General features: G+C 40.4%; 1 protein-coding gene across 2 annotated transcripts in view; it reads right to left on the bottom strand.

Annotated features, from left to right (window-relative positions):
• Positions 1-19,667, bottom strand: part of si:dkey-22o22.2 (neural-cadherin) — a 108,049-nt gene that overhangs the window by 27,737 nt on the left and 60,645 nt on the right. For both annotated transcript variants that reach the window (XM_026914300.3, XM_053237468.1), the window contains exons 6-14: positions 18,440-18,689; positions 16,239-16,381; positions 14,917-15,089; positions 13,333-13,501; positions 12,670-12,840; positions 11,696-11,868; positions 9,506-9,673; positions 2,170-2,419; positions 1,207-1,334 (exon numbers count right to left, since the gene is read on the bottom strand). In XM_026914300.3, the coding sequence (XP_026770101.3) occupies positions 1,207-1,334; positions 2,170-2,419; positions 9,506-9,673; positions 11,696-11,868; positions 12,670-12,840; positions 13,333-13,501; positions 14,917-15,089; positions 16,239-16,381; positions 18,440-18,689 (1,625 nt within the window). The remainder of the gene's footprint in view (positions 1-1,206; positions 1,335-2,169; positions 2,420-9,505; positions 9,674-11,695; positions 11,869-12,669; positions 12,841-13,332; positions 13,502-14,916; positions 15,090-16,238; positions 16,382-18,439; positions 18,690-19,667) is intronic.

Below are 19,667 nucleotides of genomic sequence, written 5' to 3'. Positions count from 1 at the left end.
CCTGTGGCCATATAATTTGGTGGGGCAGGAAAACATTAATAATGACCTCGAACAAAATTAAGTCAAGAGGCTATCACACCTGATGTATGCTACAATCTAGTGAATTTGAATAGAACACAAGAGTTGACGAGACTTGAACTTGAACAATTTAACTATGTGCACCAATTTTTTTTTCTTAACAAGAGAACAGAAAGATATAGTGTGTTCTAAAAGCCAGGGCCTAGCCATTCTCCTCTAACCTCTCTCATCAACAAAGCATTTCTGCCTGCAGGACTGATTTCTAATGTTTGATATGAACATTAACTGAAGCTCTTGACCTGTCTCTGTATGATTTTATGCATTGCGTTGCTGCCACATGGCTGATTGGATAATTGAATGAGCAGGTGTACAGCTGTTCCTAAGTGGCCATGGTTGGACTCTGCTCCACCTGCCATATGCCACTGCCTTGCTAACCAAGTTTGAAATCCTCTTCAGTGCATGCCAGTGTGACAGACATTAATGTGATGGCTAGCTAAACTCTGCTAAGGTAGACTCGTAAACTGCAGATAAACATTTTCTGCCTAGCACTACCTCTTAGTATCAAAACCACTAAATGATAGGTGTAGAAAAATACAATTATGATATCAGTTATCTATCATTAATTCATTAATCAACATTAACTCAATAGCATTAAATCTGTCTAGCGTTAGCTCTTGGCACCAAACCTATATAGAGATAGCCTATGGTTAGAATTTCTTAAAAAAAAAAACTGCATTGCTGCTTTTAAGAATTTAAAAAAAAAAAAAATACATGCTTTAAGTATCGAACTTTAGGCATTGAATTTTAAGAAGAAAAATAAAATTAGTTATAAACATAATATAAAATAACTATAATTAGTTTTGAACACAAGATGCACACATATTCTGAATATGTAGCACTCCTGATTGTGTTGTATTCAATCCTTGCCCAAAAAGCCTTGGCAGGAATGTAAAGCTTAAACTCTTGGTGGGATGAGGTCATGGTGTCTTCAGCATGAAGGAAAGAGATGGGGTTCTTTTCCAAAACTGTTTGCCAAGACTGAGACCATGAATTCAAATTCCCAACTCTGCTCTGAATTAAGCTACAAATTCATATGTCATAAGTTAACAAATGAAAATAATGCTCTCATAGGTGTCTGAGCAGGAGAGTGATGCATGCAGAGCTGGAATTTGCTCAGTGGGAGCTTACCATGCCGTGAAGACCAGAGTCCAGGTCAGAGGCTGAAACCTGGGCCACTGAAGTGCCAATCTCAGCCCCTTCAGGTACTGTGGCTTCATACGTGCTCGACATGAAAAACGGAACATTATCATTCACATCTGAGTGATGGACAGGACAGAGAGAGAGAGAGAGAGAGAGAGAGAGAGAGAGAGAGGGAGGGAGGGAGGGAGAAACAGAAAAAAGGGCACAATCTGTTATGGCTGCAGAGAGCACACACATAATATACTGGACACTACAGATTTCATAATGATGTGAGACATGAATAAAATTCCCTATTACTACTGAGTGGTGCAGCGTGTGCTTTCCACATGAGAGTGGCAGCTGAGAAGAAGGCTGCTAAGTTCACAGCAGGCAGGGGTGGTGTGTGGGTGAGTGGCTGTAAGAGGAGCTTGGCTCTTCCCTGCAGAGCGCTGATTACAACGTCTCTCAAATGAGCTTTCTGAGGGCTTTTGTCTTCCTTTCATTCCATTTCAATCTCTATTTTCCCCCTAATTAATGCTGATGTGGTCTCAAGTGTTGTTCTTCACTGCTGTAGATGCTTACTGCTTCTTTGCTGCTCCATCCTCAAACGTACACACACACAATCCTACTGCTGTCATAATTATTAATACAGCTTGTTATGCGTACACCTAAATCTAATCCTAACATAATCTCAGTAACCAAAAAGAAATCTTGTTTATTTAGTTTTTTTTAAAATAAAGTCTGCAGGTTAAGTCTGTGTTAAGAAGCAATTTTCCTCATGTGGACCAACCAAATCCCCACAAGGTCAAAACTGGCATATATTCTTAGTCTAGTGGGGACCTTTGGTCCCCACCAAGATATAAAAACATGCCCCATGGGATTAAAATGCAACTCTATGTCTATATTACAGTAATGGCTAACAGTCTGTCATAGCTGACAGTACATCTCAAAGTGTGTTAAGTCAGTTCTTACCTGTGATGTTGACATAGACAGTTGTGAAAGAGGCAAGTGGGACTGCTGCAACATTCTGCACACGGACACGCAGGGTGAAGAAGCGAGTGGTCTCATAGTCCAGTGGCTCAGCTACTAGAATGGAGGCCGAACTATCCCTTCGATTGGGTTTGATGTAGAAACGCACAGGCATGTTTGTCTCGGGAACCTGACCCTCCTCCAGGTTATAGGTCACACGAGGGTCACCAAGAGGAGAGGTTGCTTTTATGGTCTGTGAGTAGGAGAGAAGACAGTGGTTTACTTTTTACTTCATCCACAAGTGCAGGTAGGAAGTACTTAATTACCTGGCAACCCAGCATATCTATCTACCTGTCTGTCTATGTGGCTGGAAATAAATCTGTCTGTGTGGTTTCTCTGGAAGAGAATGAGTGACAGTATGAGCTAATTGAGTGAAATCTGCTTGGACGTGCTATAACTATTCAGGGATGTGAGATTTTTTTTTATTTTACAAGCTGTATTAACGACAAAGCATAGGAGCTGACTAAAAGTGCCTCTTTTCCTTAAGTTCATGGAGGATAATTAGTATTATATGTGAAAGGGCATTATAAATCAGCAGAAATGTCAGTTATAGCACTGCTGACTCCAGCACATGAATTCATTAGGCACAGTTCACCTGTAATCCATCTAATTTCCTACTGAATTCATACTGACATTTATAGAGTAAGTTTCTGCTGAAAGAGTCACTGGACTCCCTCCTGATCGAGCTTCATCTCCATTTCTCCCCCTTACATCACTCTAAGCTAAGACACAGAGAAACAAGCATATCCACAAGCATAATAAGGGGACAGACACCAGTGTAACACACAGCTAGGTTCACAGATTGGTAAAAACGACATATCACAGACAGAATGTTATGATTTGAATGCCTTTACCAGGCTTGGGTGAAAGTACACAGTGCAGAGGATTTAAAACATTGGCAGGTAAGTCCTCAGAGTGATTTGTTTAATCTGTGCGAATTCTAACTAACATCATAAGGTACGGATATGATTTTGCAGGTGTCATCATCGCGACCCAAAAAAAAAAGCCAAATTCCTGCAAGCCAATATTTAACTGTGACATATTGTGGCTTCACATTCATGGCTTCAAGTAACAGGAGAAAAATTGTTTTGGGAGAAAAATTGGCAGAACAGAGAAATGGCTCACTTCATCCATTTCTTAAGCATGAAAAGGGGTGAAGAAAAACATGTAAAGTGTTGAAAGCATGATACCAAGTTTGGTTTGGGAAAACGCAATCAAACACTACAGCTGCAAACTGTCTGTAGAGGAACTGTGAGTTGTCTAGCGTAAGGGGAAAAAACATTTAACCCCAAACTACTATCAAACAACTGACACTGTAAAGTAAACACATTCCAGTACGATGCAGACGATACTCCCGGCAAAGCCAACACAGGCTCAAATAAATGGAAATCCAACTTCCAAACCATCTATGGAAGTCCTGTTACATGATGAATGTGTAATGTGGAAAAGACTGTTTGAAACCAAGACAAGTGAGTCGGAATAGAGACAGAGAGAAATATGAAGAAGCAAAGTGTGCAGAGTAGTCGGAGCTCAAGCGTTCAGGCAGGCATGACATCCTCCATGGCCAAGGCTCTGACTGACTCTGGCAAGGACATGTTCTCAGCTGAGACACAGAACACGAACCTTAAAAGCTCTGTGGCTTGTGCTTTCTGCTTTCATGGCTCTGACATCCAGGATGTTCCCACTCCAGGCTGACCTACTCACTCACCTTTCCTGTCGTAGTCAGTTTGACAAGAGCCTGCTCCCTCGAGACACATCAACTGCTCCTGAACTGACTACCAGCTCGAAATGTTAAGCATGGGGAACAGTGAAACCAAACAACACTGCTGTATTTCACCATGAAGGGTATGTGCCAATAGCGTAGGGATGCAACAGAATATGAATACATTATTTGGATTGAACCGATATGTTCTAAATTGATACAAATATACACTTGCCGTCCACTTTATTAGGAACACCTGTACACCTGCACATTCATGCAGTTAAAAAATGTGATCTCTGTGGACTCTAACCGTGGCATGGTTGTTGGTTTGATCTCCTGGGAGTTTTACACACAACAGTCTCTAGAGTTTACCATGATCAATGTCACAGAGACATTTTTCCCCATTCTGATGTTTAATGTGAACATAACTGAAGCTCTTGACCTGTATCTGCATGATTTTATGCGTTGCGCTGCTGCCACATGATTGGCTGATTGGATAACTGCAGGTGTTACTATTAAAAAAAAAAAATAGGCTGCATGAGCAGGAGGTTTTACTTTCATGCAAGCACAAGTAGGCAATTTGGAAAGAAGATTGCGAGACAAACCAAGAAATGTTCATTAACATGAATGTGTGGCACTGGGCAATGCATTTACAGCATCCTTAGTTACTGCCTGTTCAAGGTGTGCTGGTTTAAATTACACTAAATTTATTAGAAAATATCAAGGGCAGGTACAAAGAGATATTGCAACTGTGTGACAGGGGCTAAAAAAAACAATCCCATGGTTATTTGGAGAACTTAATAGATAAAGATCATCTCTGCTACAAAACAGAGTGATTACTTCATGCATTGAAAGTAGATACTGTATGTCATAGAGATGTTGATAAATTCATCAGTATCAGACATTATACACAATTGCTTAAATGTTAGCAATGTTGAATTTGTCAGTGCACAAGATTTATTTAAAGAGCACATCATGCACACACAGGGATTCACCTTGCCTGCACAGGCACAGAAAATCTGACAGCACTGGAAGACTGGAAAGCTCTTACACATCACTGGAGGTCTTTTCCTCACCTCTCTTACCTGATCCTCCCACCAAAAAAATATTGTGTTCATTCTTTTGTCCTTAGCACCGAAACATTCATGCAAGTATGCATTAGGTAAATCACAAATTTTGATTATGTTTTATTAAAATACAATCTTGGCTGACCTGTGAATCTATACCTGATTAATCCCCCCCCTGAGTTTATTAGTGAGCAGCACTGGGGCTTGATGAGAATGACATCCCCATTATGGCCTTCGTGTACAAGAACAAGGCCCCTTAATTATTTCCACAAGGTTGCAATTACTGCATTTGAAAATTTACTAATTGTCATTCCTTGGGATGATTCTGCAATGACCCGACTGCTATTTACATTTTTAGTTAAGGAAACAGATATACAGACTGATGGATGGCAGAGGAAGAAAGAAAGAGAGATGACTAAGAGCACTTGGTGCACAACAAGGCAGCTTGGTGTACCTAATGAATGCATTATACTGTTTAACGAGCTTAATTTGTATTTAGATTTCTAAAGATAAATTACCATGAAGGCTCCCAATGCACAGAACAGATTTGAACAGTCAGTTGCAGTAGTTTCTCAACACTAGGGAGTAAACCATGCACTTGGAGAGAGAGGGATAAAGTAGAGGGGGGAGAAAATGTCTGTAATTGCTCTGAAGTCTTTGTTGTTCAAGTCATATTACCAAGAACATGACTATGTACATGTGTGTAAGAGGGTTTAGAGAGAAGAGATGACAGAGTGGTCAGGACATAAACATTTTAATCTCCTACATTTTCTAATTTTCGAAGTTAATTTTCTTAACTCCATTATAGAAAATACCATGATTATCTATGAAAACAGAATTCTCTTCTCAGGATGAACTAATGTCTGTAAATTTAGCATGTTGCCTAATCTTGATCCATAGTAATCATGTTCTAAAATTTTAATCTGCAGAGCCTAGCCATTAAAATCTGTTATCTTGAAGTCTACCTATTAGAAGGTATCTTGAGAAAAATGCACAGAGATGTTCTGTTGCAGTGGTTCAAGTAGACTGGTTAGATGAGTAGATAAGAGCTGAAACTGGAGAGTGGTGAAGACAGAGAAGAGAGAAAGTAAACACACAACGAATGGAGAAGCTCAGACACTACAGGTGACCCTTAGGTATCATCTCTATTAGCTAGAGTATAAGTGTGGACACCAATGTCAGCACACATTCAGTGTATTTGAGCTAATAGTAGCTACCACATCTGCACACTAACATACCTTAAACACATATTTCACGGTGAAAGACAAATGCCCTTAAACATGCAGCATTCATTCACAACAGACTGCAGTATGCAAACACAAGAAAGACATACAATACTGAGATAATGACAGAAAGATAATACTCATATACTCAATTTTATGTTGTTTTTAACTATTTTTTAATTTATACTTGATTTTAAGTGATTTAATAATACTAACAGTATTTTAACTTTGGTGTTCATCAGGCATATAAATGTGATAGAGAACAGTATGTATACCGTATGTGCACAGGTAAAAACACCCAAAAAAATACCCAAATTCTAAAAATAAACACTGCTGGTATTAATTAAACTACAGGTTTAGTATTCAGTCATCTGCAGGAACGACTTTATCTTGGTAAGGGTTGAGGTGGATATGGGACTGTACTCCAGGGACACTGGGTGTAAGGCAGGAATAAACCCTGGGTGGGACGTCAGTCCATTTCAGGGCACCATGTGCACCAGGTGCACACCTAGAGGCAATTCAGCATAGTCAGTCTACCTTCTGGCATGTTTTTGGGAAGTGAGAGGAAACCGGAGGACACAGGGAGAACATGTGAAACTCCAGACAGACAGTAACGTGAGCTTGTGTGACAGCGAGGCTGTACGGTTGTACGCTGTTATATCATCAGCTTTATGTATGTGCATGCATCATAGCAGACAATATATAAATATAGAAACACAGTATATAATTAATTCTATTACAGGACATCACATATCTACAGAAGCGTGACATGCTTTAGCATATGTAGACCTGCCTACACAGAATTAGCTATAGACTGATTTGTCTGGAATTTATAGCATTCTGAATGTTTCAGGAATAGTTTGTAAGCTCAAAGATGCTTAAAAGTCATGAAAAAGACATCTGTGCTCATGTTAATGGCACATCATTCTGCCGTACACCTCTTTTCAAAGAAAAGATGACAACTGTGGTCATACAGAAGCCATAATACCAACTTAACAATACAAACAAACTTAAAAGAAATCAACTAAAGACATATAATTTGAATCCAGCCAGACAGGCTCAGTAATGGACATCTCTGGTCAGTGGGGATGTCACAGCAAAATTATGAGTGGTTAAACTGACACTGCAAAGACCACAATCCTAAAAATGGACTTCAGTTTCTGAGAGACTGAGAGACATAATTTACAGCTCATGTGTAATACTAAACAAAGCCAACCCAGCAAAAGAGCACTGTGTAGATGCGTCATGTTGTACTAACAAGTTCACACATGGGATAGGGACTGCAGGTACACAAATACACCAGAGTCAGATAAAATTCATGATGAAAATGGAATAGAGGCGAATTTAAAAATCTGTCAGAGTTGAAAAAACAAATGAGTTTCATTGACTCCTTTCTTTGTGTTGGTTGGTGTGTAGGATACTGTAATGACCCTTCAGTCACAAGTCAGAGGCTCGGCATTAACAGTAATTAGTAATTACACAGTGGTTGAGGTACAAATAAGCTGATCAGAGACGCCCTACTGGAGATCTAATATGGAAAATATTTTAGTCATGAAAAAGTAGTTAATGTAGTCTGTGTGTATTTGTGTGTGTTTCCATATGCGAATATAATTAAAGAGATATTTTCATGTGTGTAATTATGTATGTCTGTAAATCTTACCAGAACTAAAATCCAGGGAACACAAAGAAGTGTACAGCATGAGTAAGAACCTCATTGATATGGAGATTAAGCGTCCGCAACCATGGTTCGGCACGGTGTAATTAACACATCAGATTAGTGCTGCTAAATTTAAACAACAATCTACCTGGGTACTTGGTGATAGAGGATGGTGGAGTAGGGAAAGACTGTGAGAAAGAGTGCGACGGACGGAGAAAGGGACGAAGGAGGGAGGAATATCAGTATTAAAATATGGAGAGTGTGATGCATGGATTAGACCAGGATTCATTATCCATGCTAAGAAGACTCTCTAGAGCACCAGGAGATGAGAGTGCTGTCAGGAAATGAATATATTAATTAAATGTTCTTCCTTAGCATGGTCTCGAGCATTAAGAGAATATTCAATGTCTTAATATGCCAGCTCTGTGATCCTCTATCCCATTTCCTAAACTATTTGTTTTCTTTGTATAATCAGGAAGTTTAAATTGATAGCAGATTTAGCTTAGTGATAGCAAAAAATGAGCAGCAAAGCATTTGCAGTGTAAGCCTTAATTGGTAGGCCAGTTCAACACAACGTCCAATTGCATCATCCATGCAATGCCACTTCAGCTCTAACATTCCACCTAAGCAACTTTCTTATCCTTTGGCAACTTAAAGAGCTGAGCACTTCTGCTTGGAAAAAATTGATGAATGAGTGGCTAAAGCTAGAAAAAGCTGCTGATGGGGTGGGAATCCTCCTTCAGGCCATCGTTACTGATGATTTGACTTGGGTGTTAAAGGTGGGGGAGGTCACAGACAACTGGAGTTTTTACCTTTTTTAAAAAAACTAAAAGACAAAGTCTGACAAGCATGCCCTCTGAGTTAGGTAGACAGATGAGGCTTGTCTGTGACTGTGGAGGTGATTGTAACAGCAGATGAAACAAAAGATGAGATGTGACAAGGATTAGCTACAAACAAAGCCACTAGTCCACCTGAGATATTTTACCCTAAAGGCCACCGCACACAGGCTGCATAAATGACAGCTCTGTACTGTGAGAAATTCTTAAAAAACAAGCAATATTTACAACTTGCATCCCGAGACTGAATATTTCTGCAGTATGTAATGCTTTTCATTAAAGCAATATTAATTTCTTTGTTTCAAATTTCAAATGCATTAAAAGTAGATCATTAAAAGCAAGAAATAATCACATGACATTGAGTTAAAATTACGGTCTTGGGTTTGGAATGGCATACTGAAAATACTGTACATCTGCAGAGGGTTTGAATGGGTGTGTGGAATTCACTACACTTTTTCTGTGCCCCAAAATCGGGTGGATCCAGTAATGCTGTTTTCTCTTCCACTAACTTTTTAACGTGATGTAATGCCAATTCCAGGGCTCCTCTTGCCCTCCGGACCTGCCACATTGATCCTAATGCTCTAATCCTGCTCTGTTCCTCCTGCTTCTTCATCTTTCTGCAATATGACTCACCTCCTGTAGCTGTAGATAATCCCACATGGATAACCCAAAGTCTTATACCTCCCCCAAACAGTTTATGTATTTTTTTTTTCTGAAGAAGAAGGTTTGGCAGCAGGAATATAACACCCAACACTGAGATGGGAATATAACACCCGACACTGTGAGGAACTCACCACTATCTTGGTGTCTCGGACAGTGTTCTCAGGGATGGTGACCCAGTACTCTTCCTGTTCCCACTGAGGTGGCTGGTTGTGCATGTTGGTGATGATGACAGTGAGGTCCACTGAGCTGCTGAGGTTTCCTCCATCTGTAGCAATGATTTGTTGACTGATCCGTGAGGTCTGATGAGACAAGAACAGAAAGGGAATTAAGACCCAAACTGTGATTCGACTTTATTTAAAGCAAGCCCCAGTCTCTTTAAAGATGGGGAACTGGTTTTTGATGAAAGCTTTTTCCATCACTGCTAGATTACTTTTTTTTTACTAGTGGTAGATTTTAGGGCTTTGTTAAAAGATTATAACAATGGCAGTAAGAGAAAGAATGAAAAAATTCTCAGCATTATTCATCGACAACGTAACTTCAAAAGTACAGTGTGTAGCGCACAGGCCTTGTCTCCATCTATATTTTACCTCTTGATTTGACTTTCAAGACAGAGGCCTTGTGAAACAAAGGGGGAGTACAGTTGTACTACATATTCCACATCATTTCATTCAAATTACCGCTTGATTAATAATGGAGAAGCACTTTTGAAGTTGAGTCAGCAGTAAAACTTCACTTAACACACTTTGAAAGACTGCCTCTTTTCAGGTCATGTAGCAAGAAAATGTGAAACAGAGAGAGGGAGACAGGGCGAGATGGAGAGAGACAGAGAGAGAAAGAGAGAGAGTAATAGAAGTTGTTTGTTTGAAGGCAGGTAAACTAAATGTAGGTGACACCTCTTAGCTCTCCAGCAGTGATCCATTCTGACAAATGTGATGTGGGGAGTTCGGTTGAGTTAATGGAAAAAATGGCCCAGACCTACACATCCATAAAGACCTGCACTGACATAATCACTGTAGAAGGCAAGAAGAAGGTAGGAGGCATCAGCAGGCAAAATTATAGAGAAGGGGGTTTAATGCCTTCAACCTTTCATCACCTTCCCAACAACTCCTCAAGCCCTGCTCAAACCTAGACAAGTTAAAAGCAAAAAGGTGTTGGATGTGAACTCAGCATTAATAATTCACTGCGTGTAATGCTTCACCTGAGGTACTCCCCTCCCACCCAGCCTCTGTCTTATTGTCAGCAGTGATTGGTATGTGTGTGGGTGTGTGAGAGCGGGGATTGGGGTCTCTTAAAAAGCTCTGCCGAATGGGGAGAAAATCCATGATCCACACTCCTGCTCTGACACTCTACAATGCAACTAATTCATCATGGCTGCTGCTGCTGCTTGCCTGGCCAAATCGTGCTGTCAACATCATCTGAGTACAGCCTGTCTCTCTGTCGGTGTGTGTGTGTGTGTGTGTGTGTCCACAGATCCTTCTTAATGTCAGACAGTGAAGCCTGAGGTTTTATATAACCTGCACAGAAATGACAGAACTAGCCACTGCTAGGCTGAGAAACACAGGGATATGATATTTTCTAGACGAGCAAAACAACAAGAACACACCACACACGCGCGCACACACACACACACACACGCACACGCGCGCGCGCACAGAGCAGTAACAAAGAAGAGAAACAAAAGAAAGTATAAAAAAGAACAGAGCAGAGACAGAAAAACTGAGCAAATGAAGGATAGGAGGAAAGAACTGCTCATAAATAAACAGCATCATGCACTGTGTCTAGAGGAAATTGGTGAAAAGTCAGAAACAGCTCCCTGTGAATGTATTTATGCATGAGAGAATGCAATTGTTTCTTCTGCCGGCACGTTTGTATATCTATATATACAGACATGGCTGAGGTATTCTTCTGGAATGTGTCATGTTTAATATGCAAATGCTGACAGAGCAAACAAAAATTGAAATGAGCAACAGCCTCTGTGCTGGATATCAAACTGAGAATATGTTGCTTCCTCAAGCTAAGTGAGAATGCAATTCCATCTTCATACCATTTGAGCTTCTTCATCAGTAAGAGCAGAAGGTAGAACTCTCATTAATCTCATCAGTGGTTTCCATATTTAGCTAGCTCGCTAAGGTTTATTCGATTTAGAGGTGTGATGTATCTTGAACACTTTTCGCTGTTGTGAACGTCAGTCAAGCAACTCAATAATTCAATGCCACTCTGCCTTCGTGTTTCACAAAGAAATACATCAACATATGGAATCAAAATACAGCTAAGAAGCTATTTTATGGGGACTGTAAATTGATGTAAATTGCACAACGCACCTGTGAAATAGGGTGATTGACGTACACCCATCCTGTACTTGGGTTGATGCGGAAGTAGGCAGGGGTCTGATGAGTTAAGGAGTATGTGATTGCTGCGTTGGTGCCCTGGTCGTCATCGCGGGCCGCTGCCCGCAGAAAGCTGGTGCCCACAGGGGTGTCCTCTCTCAAGAAGTCTGGCACAGGAAGGGTTAATGTGAGCACAGGTATCAGTAAACAACAACACCATCTGTCTGAACGCCTGCTGCTGTCACACCCTTACTGCAGCGCAAATGAATGCGTTCCCCAGAAACATTTCAGCCTCCATGTTAAATTCTTCATGAGCCAGTTCCCATAAGCCAGCACTGCTTTTAATATGATGAAAAGGAATTCTGACATCAAACTTATCAAACACATATTTGAGCACATCATAAACAAACACCAGTCTGTTAGAAGAGCAGCGAAAAAAACTCTTCTTCTCATTCCCAGTTACTTTAAAGGGTTCTATTGATTTAAGATGATGCAGTGTTGCTGCTCAGGCCCACCTTTTTCAAATTGCTTTACAGATTTAATATTCAGGTCTAATGCACTCTGTGTAGACTGGAGCCTGTGGTTTGAACATGTGTCAGGTCCCTGTGATGTGAAGTAAAAGGGACGAATGTTTAAAGGTCAATGCCTGAGCGGAGAGATAATCACCACCTCTCTATTCACTGAGCTGCATCTAATGAAAGATAGTCAGGAGTACATGCTTTCTTCTGTATAAACAATATATAGTCTGTAAATATCAGTTTTGCTTAGCATTACAAAAGCAGCTAAACAGCCCTTAAAGACAGGCTACAATACTATACTAAATCCGTAGGCAAGCTTTGTGATTAAACCAACATCACAGGGATTTTCAAACAGAAACTGAATATGGGACAGACTCTTCAGAAAACAGCAACTAGAACAGTGTGTGGTGGTAATTAGATAACACAGACATAGTGATTGCTGTCTCTTACACTGATAGCGGCTGTTTTCGAACTTGGGGTCATTGTCATTTTGGTCCCCGATGAGTACAGTGATCTGACAGATGCCAATGAGTGGTTCCTCAGCCTGATCTGTGGCTGTGACGGACAGTGTGTATTCTCTCTGCCTCTCCCGGTCGAAACTCACCACTGTGCTGATCACCCCTGCACACCACAACACACACAGCACACACACTATTCAGCCAGACTGGAAATACATTCAGCTGGGATGGGAAATGGGAGATGGGAAAATCAAAGCTGAGCCTCAAATGAATTAATAATTAATGCACTAATTTAGATGATCTAAAAGATAAAAGTAATACTTTTAAGGGGGTTTATCTGTGAGAGTTTTATTACATTCAATTCATTTTGTAATCTGGGGGAAACAAAGTTTTGATCGGTTTTAAACTGGTGGCACACATAGAGTGTGTTACAGTTCAGCTGTTCTTCTCCAACAAAAACTTGTCTTTTATTTTCTGCTCTCACAAAGCACCTGAACAGTGACCCATAATCCTACAGTGAAAATTAAACCAGTCTAGGTAATAATAATAATAATAATAATAATAATAATAATAATAATAATAAATGTCTAATGAATAGTAGCTAGAATTGTGTCTTTTTGGACCCAGCTTTACACTTTTCAGATGCCAGATCTACCTGTGTCTGGATCAATGGTGAACCCCGGTGAGGCTCCATCTCGCTGCATGATTCCATACTTGACCTGTCCGTTGACCCCAGTGTCAGCATCGTGAGCTTGCACGCGCAGGACCACTGTTCCCGGTGGCTGGTTCTCCGGCACCAGAGCATTCAAGCTGTAATTATGGCACTGAGAAAGAACATGTAAGTGTTTACACTGGCCAAACAGAATTGCTAATTAATGAACTTACTTTTCACTTCTTCCCCTCCTTTTGCTTTCATCTTTGCCTCCCTTTACTTCTCCTCCTCCTCCTCACATTGTGCTTTCATGACCCACTCTACCATACAACACCCACTAGGGAGACCGTGTCAATGTGGGGCAATTAATCGACTAACTGGATCAATAGCAGGGCTAAAACACTGAACTAGCCCCAGCCTCATTCAGCAGTTTACACTGTCTTTTAACACACAAGTACAGAGACAAGCATACGCACACACATATACACACACACACACACACACACACTTTAGAGAAGGCACAAAGAGCTTAGTGGGGATTACGGAGTTTAGCTAGGGAAAACATTTTAACTGATCGTCTGTAGCTGTAATCTATTGTGCAATTAGAAGCAGAGATAGCTCCTGACTGCAAAGCAGGGGTTTGGTGTGTATAGTAGAAATAGAAACAGTGGGGCCACTTTTTCACAAAGCAGGCAAATTTTCCATGCTGTGGCCTGGTTCGAATGCTCCACCTGCATGAGCAGTGGTGGGCAAATCCTGGTCAGGCGAGCAGAGACAGGCAGCGTGACTGGAGAAGGGCCAATTGTCGCCTCTTGGGCACACTTAGTGCTCCTCTTTCATATGCATCCACAGTGCCGGGGGCTAATTTCTGCCCTGAAATATTCATGGAGAGCAGCAACAGAGCGGAAGCTTGGTCAGCTCTCGGCTGATCTTACTCTCCCGACACACTACAGAGACTCTGCCCGTTCAGCCAAGCACCACAACCCTCAGATCTCCTGCTGCCAGCTGTCTTTCTCCTCATCTCTCCAGTGCCCAAATTCCCAAAAAGTCATCTTTCATCCACTTGTACCCTTTCAATTTATCTTCTTTTCTCAACTTCTCCATCATTTTGACTCCTCTTTTTAACTCTTACTCATGGACACACTAGATTGTAGGAGCTCATTCAATCATTCTATTGCTCTGGCTTTCTTCTTTTTCTTTTACACCTTCTCATCCATCACTCAGATCCTTTCCTATCCTCTGCTCTGAGGTAGTGAATATGGGTCAACAGTAAAAAGGGTTTCTCAAAACACCAAAAAGTAATATATTTGAGAATATATAACTGAGAATAAATTGTATGTTGCTTTTTTTTATTTAAACATTTGATCTCATGGCTGTTTGTAATGCCAGAAAGAATACAAGAAAGAATGGCATGACATCATGTAATATTTATGCAAAAAAAATTCTGTTCTTTACAGATGTCCTTCAAATTTCTTCTCAACTAAAAAACTACTTTTATTCTTTTTAATGATTTCATAAGAATTTATGTGAAATGTGTGTAAGATTGTTTGCCAAGTGAGTGAAATATCGAGATGTCTTGTGTCTCACCTCTTCAAAGACAGGTTTGTTGTTGTTAATATCATTAATGCCAACGATGACTTGTGCTGAGCTACTGAGGGGCAGTGGGCCGCCCGCTGCATTGTCATCGGTTGCTGTGACATTGAGGACGTACTGAAGCCCGCGCAGTTTAGGAGGAGGACTGCGGCGCAGCCTGATGATGCCTGACACATGCAAAGCACAGAGCAAGTTATTGCAAAGTAAAAAATAAAAAGCTTCCCGATACTAATAAGGTGCTCCCTGTGACGAAAATCACTCCCATTACAATCTAATGGAGACACTAGCTAGCTGCCAATAACTTATTATAGAGAAACGTATAAAGGTGAACACAATAAACTCACACAAACACAGCTCTTATCTGCACAACAGGGAGCCATTGCTAGCAAATTGAATGTGTGGGGTCGTGACAGAAAGCAGCACAAAGAACATTTATATTCCCCATAAAAGCCAGCAAGATATGAATGAAAGAAAGGAGGAGAGAAAAATGTCTCATTTATTACAGGTACAAGAAAAATGTAATCATCAATACATCTGTTGTAAACATGTCCATTTATCTCTTACAGCATTGACACAGGAATCTCTGTGTTTGAATAAACACACTTTGAATAATGGGAATCTCCCTGCATGGGCCCGTACTTTTAGAGGCAAATTGTGGGCAGATTGTTTGAATCTTTTTGCTAGCTGCATTAATAGCTAATGCAGAAGAAGCAGAATAACAACCAAAGACTTGTAAATAACTGTATTTTTCCCCTTGTGATAGCCACTAACTACTTTTTGTAAAATCGTTTTCAAGAAAAAGGTAGAAAAACAGTACCATTAATATTTGCCTCTTAATATCTACCACTCCAGGTAATGCTGCATTCTGCACATCCTTCATCACTGATCATTATCTTTGACACATCTAATGCAAACCGTATTCTGATAAATAACACCTCCTGTGCGACTGACTAGCAATTCTTCCCCACAAGCTCCATATCACTTGGTTGGTTGCAGTGAGAATTCACAATGAGTGTAAGATGCACATGCATAATGCATTCCTGGGTTTATAGTGAGAGAATGTGGGTGGACATAAACACCTTACAAACAACCATACAAAATTGTGAAATCTGCCAAAGCACTGAGGCTGAGAGATCCAATACTGTGCTACAGAATACTATATGACATGACAAATAACAATAAACACTATCATTACACTGGGATTTTCCTTTAATGCTCTTGTGGGATATTTATTGTCTTATTATTAAAACTTCTTTCTAAATCCCATCCCCTACTGTGTGTGTATTTGTGAAGAGGTCATGACCTCCTCTACCCACCTTTCTGGTTGTCCAGCTCAAAGTTACTGTCTTCATTTCCCCCAGTGATGGCATATGTCACCCCGTCCCCGTCTGGGTCTTTGGCATGCACGATGGCCACCAGAGTCTCAGGACCAGCATCCTCTGACAGGAAGGTCTTATAGCTGCAGAAAGCAAGAGCGAGAAAGAAAGACATCGAGAGATTAGGCGATGAACATCGCAGACCCACCATCTGTTTCCTCTGAATCTTGTCCCAGACCACTCACAAACAACCGTGCAGTCTCTGCTCCATGCAAGTCCCTCTACCTTCTTTATGGTGGCTTTATATTGTAACTATACTTAAACCTAACCTTAACCTTCACTGAACCTAGCCAAAAATAGAAAGCCAAAACAAGGTTTGTATCTGTTAGGGTCGCAAGTAAAAGTTGCATTAAATATTCTTAATAAATTAAAAGAAGACATCAAGTTAGCAGTGCAAAAGGGGATGATACTCAAAATCTGTCTGCTCTTGTATCCAAGTCCAAGAGCCCACAACATGGCTCCACTTCACCATTTCAAGCCTAGCAATTAGTATGAGTGGCCTGGTCACCAGGTGCAAGCCTGGTGCAGACACTTCCCCATGACATAGTTCCAGGGGTGAGTGCTAGTAACTCTTAGACAGGGTATGCTTTTCTGTACCTTTGACAGGGGTCTTTAAGATCAAGCTCTGACCTCACCCCTCAGATCTGTGCACCAAGTCTCCTAGTGACATAGACCTGAGGTTCACCAAAGTACATAAGCCCAATCACCAAGACCAGATCTCAATCCATGAAGGGGACAAAACAACCACAAAACAAAAATACAAAAATAAATCTGCCTCACCGATATGCTGCAATGCTATTCTTTATTTTTGGGTTTGCATTATGATCACAGAAACAAGGTTCACATTCACTCACAACACCCATCAGCTCCCCTGTTCTTTGTCCTGCTCCTACACTGACACTCTGAAATGCAGATCTGGTGAATCAGCAGCTCCTCTCTGCTGCTGTCATTCCACTGAATCTGTCCAAATGCCTGCTTCACATTGTAGCTACTCTCAGGAAATGCATGCCCCATCAAGCTTGATGCCAGCCTGCCGGCTGCTGCCTACTGGGTCCCGCCCCAAAGCATCCATGTGAGAAAGACTGAAATGATCAGAAGCACCAACTGCAACAACGTCAAAGAAAATGAGACAGAAGGGAAGTTAGAGAATATTAAATAGGCAAATAAATGTTTATATACAAAGACTTTTGACAATCTGACAAAAACAAAGTCATTTTTGAAAATACATTAAACTCGGTACATTGCATCTGGACCAAGTTTTAAACAAGTAAATTAGATTGTCAGTCTACTCTTCAAATGTACTTATTAAACAGAGAGAAGATATAAAAAAAACAGAAAGATGTTATTTTTTGACGTATCCAACCTCACTATTAAGAACATGAACTCTTTATTTCACAGAGCTGGTGAGAAAAACAGCTATCTGAAAGCATCCCAAAACTCAAAGACAAATACAGAATGCATGTCAGATTGGGAAAGTATAAGCCAGTCCTGCAGAATTCTCAAATCTGATTGGTCAGAAGGTGTTGATTAATTTTCTACAACAACATGGCTTGGAAAGCAGTTCTAGCTGCAAGGTTTTATTTAGCATTTTTGGAAGGACTCCACTGACATCCATTTGACATTCAGAGGTGCAGCTGTAACTAAGTTTTCTGACATTGGAACGTCTTCATAACGGAGGCCTTTGGAGTTTCTGAGTGACATGACAAACTCCATTATCTTATTAAGGTCAAGAAGGATAAGAGAAATGCCGGTGAGTGAATGACTCTTTTGACTTGACTTTGCAGACGTTTCACAACATTAAATGTAATCACCAATGAATAAAAGGTATGATGTATCATTCATTAATAAATAAATAGTTGTAATCATTGCCAAATTGCAGTGGTATAAGAGCGATACAACACTTTGGGACATGCTGCTATTGGATAATAATCAGCTTTGGGTCGTAACCACAGTACATCCAATCATGTTTTATTCCTTGCTTACATAACTGATTACTGAATGGATTATCCACTTCTTTTGATAGATACCATTTAGATTTGTCTCTTTGGTTTATTGTACTCCAAATTAGGTGTATAATTATTAGGCGTATCAATTAATGTATTTGATGCTGTCTTGAAGCAGGCAGAACACAGTGTACATACACAGTCTGGGTGAAGACAGGAGCCTCGTCATTGACGTTGGCCATGCGGATGCGGATGGAGGCGGTGCCTGTGCGGGAGGGTGTGCCCTTATCTACAGCCACCACCACACACTCATACATGTGATTGGGCCTCTCGTAATCCAGCTTCCTGCTGGGGCTGACCACGCCTTGAGATGAAACAGCAAAGTCCTGACTCTGGATGAAGTAGAATATTTCTGCATTCAGACCAGTGTCACAGTCTCTGGCCAGCACTGAGAGAGAGAGAGAGAGAGAGAGAGAGAGAGACGAAGAAAGAGCGAGAGACAGATAGAGACAGAGAGAGAGAGAGAGAGAGAGAGAGAGATGAAGAGCAAATGTATAGCTATTGTGTGCACATATTTGTCAAATTACTTTACAGATTCCATTCCAACATTAATGACCCTATCATTTTTAATTGCCACACACATGAATTAAGGTGAAAATTGTGTCTCTCAAACATAGTGGCAATACCCCTTTTTTTATCGTAAACTTATAGTTTCAGGTTCATTTTATTTATTTACCCACATTAATGTTTGATGTTGCATATAGTTTGATATTACATTTTTTATTCTATCTGCATAAAAATCCACCATCTTCAATTCGCATTCACACACGAATGTTTAACTTATATAATAACTTAATAACTTCTCAGTAATTATATATTCTCAGTACAAAGGGTATAGGGTTAATATCATTGTAAGACCTAGATAGTGGACTATATGCCTGTTTGAGATTCAGCATCAGGTAAACATTTAAATAAGTGGCTAAGGTCTTTTTTTGCATTTGAATATAAATATTATAAAATTTAAAATATTTTTAAAATACTGAAACTGGTTCTGAATGTCCCTGCGCATATATATGTGAGTTTCTCTGGTCTTGCATGAGCCAAAGGATCCTCATTTTGTGGCTGTTGGATTCGTACACTCTTTTTTAATTAAGTACTCTCATGTTAAAAGAGTCGATATTAATTAAAACTATGTCGCAGGGGCCAATTCTTTATTTGATAAATTTAAGAGCCCATCTGTCAGTGGCAGGCGAGAAAGAGGCTGTTGACTGGCGCAGATCAAAAGTAAAAATCCGAAGACGGCTTTGCAGTCATTAGGCAATGAGCCAGAGGCAGAGTCCTGCATCATTCTACCTCGGGCAAGCTGTCACTGCACCCAGCCAGCACACTCATTTGGTAGCAGCAAATGAAGACCCTCTAATCTCCA

The sequence above is a fragment of the Pangasianodon hypophthalmus genome, chromosome 1 (genome assembly GCF_027358585.1).
Source record: "Pangasianodon hypophthalmus isolate fPanHyp1 chromosome 1, fPanHyp1.pri, whole genome shotgun sequence".
Lineage (NCBI taxonomy): Eukaryota > Metazoa > Chordata > Actinopteri > Siluriformes > Pangasiidae > Pangasianodon > Pangasianodon hypophthalmus.
Note: the sequence above shows the minus strand (reverse complement) of the source record. Positions and strands in the feature narration are given on the sequence as shown.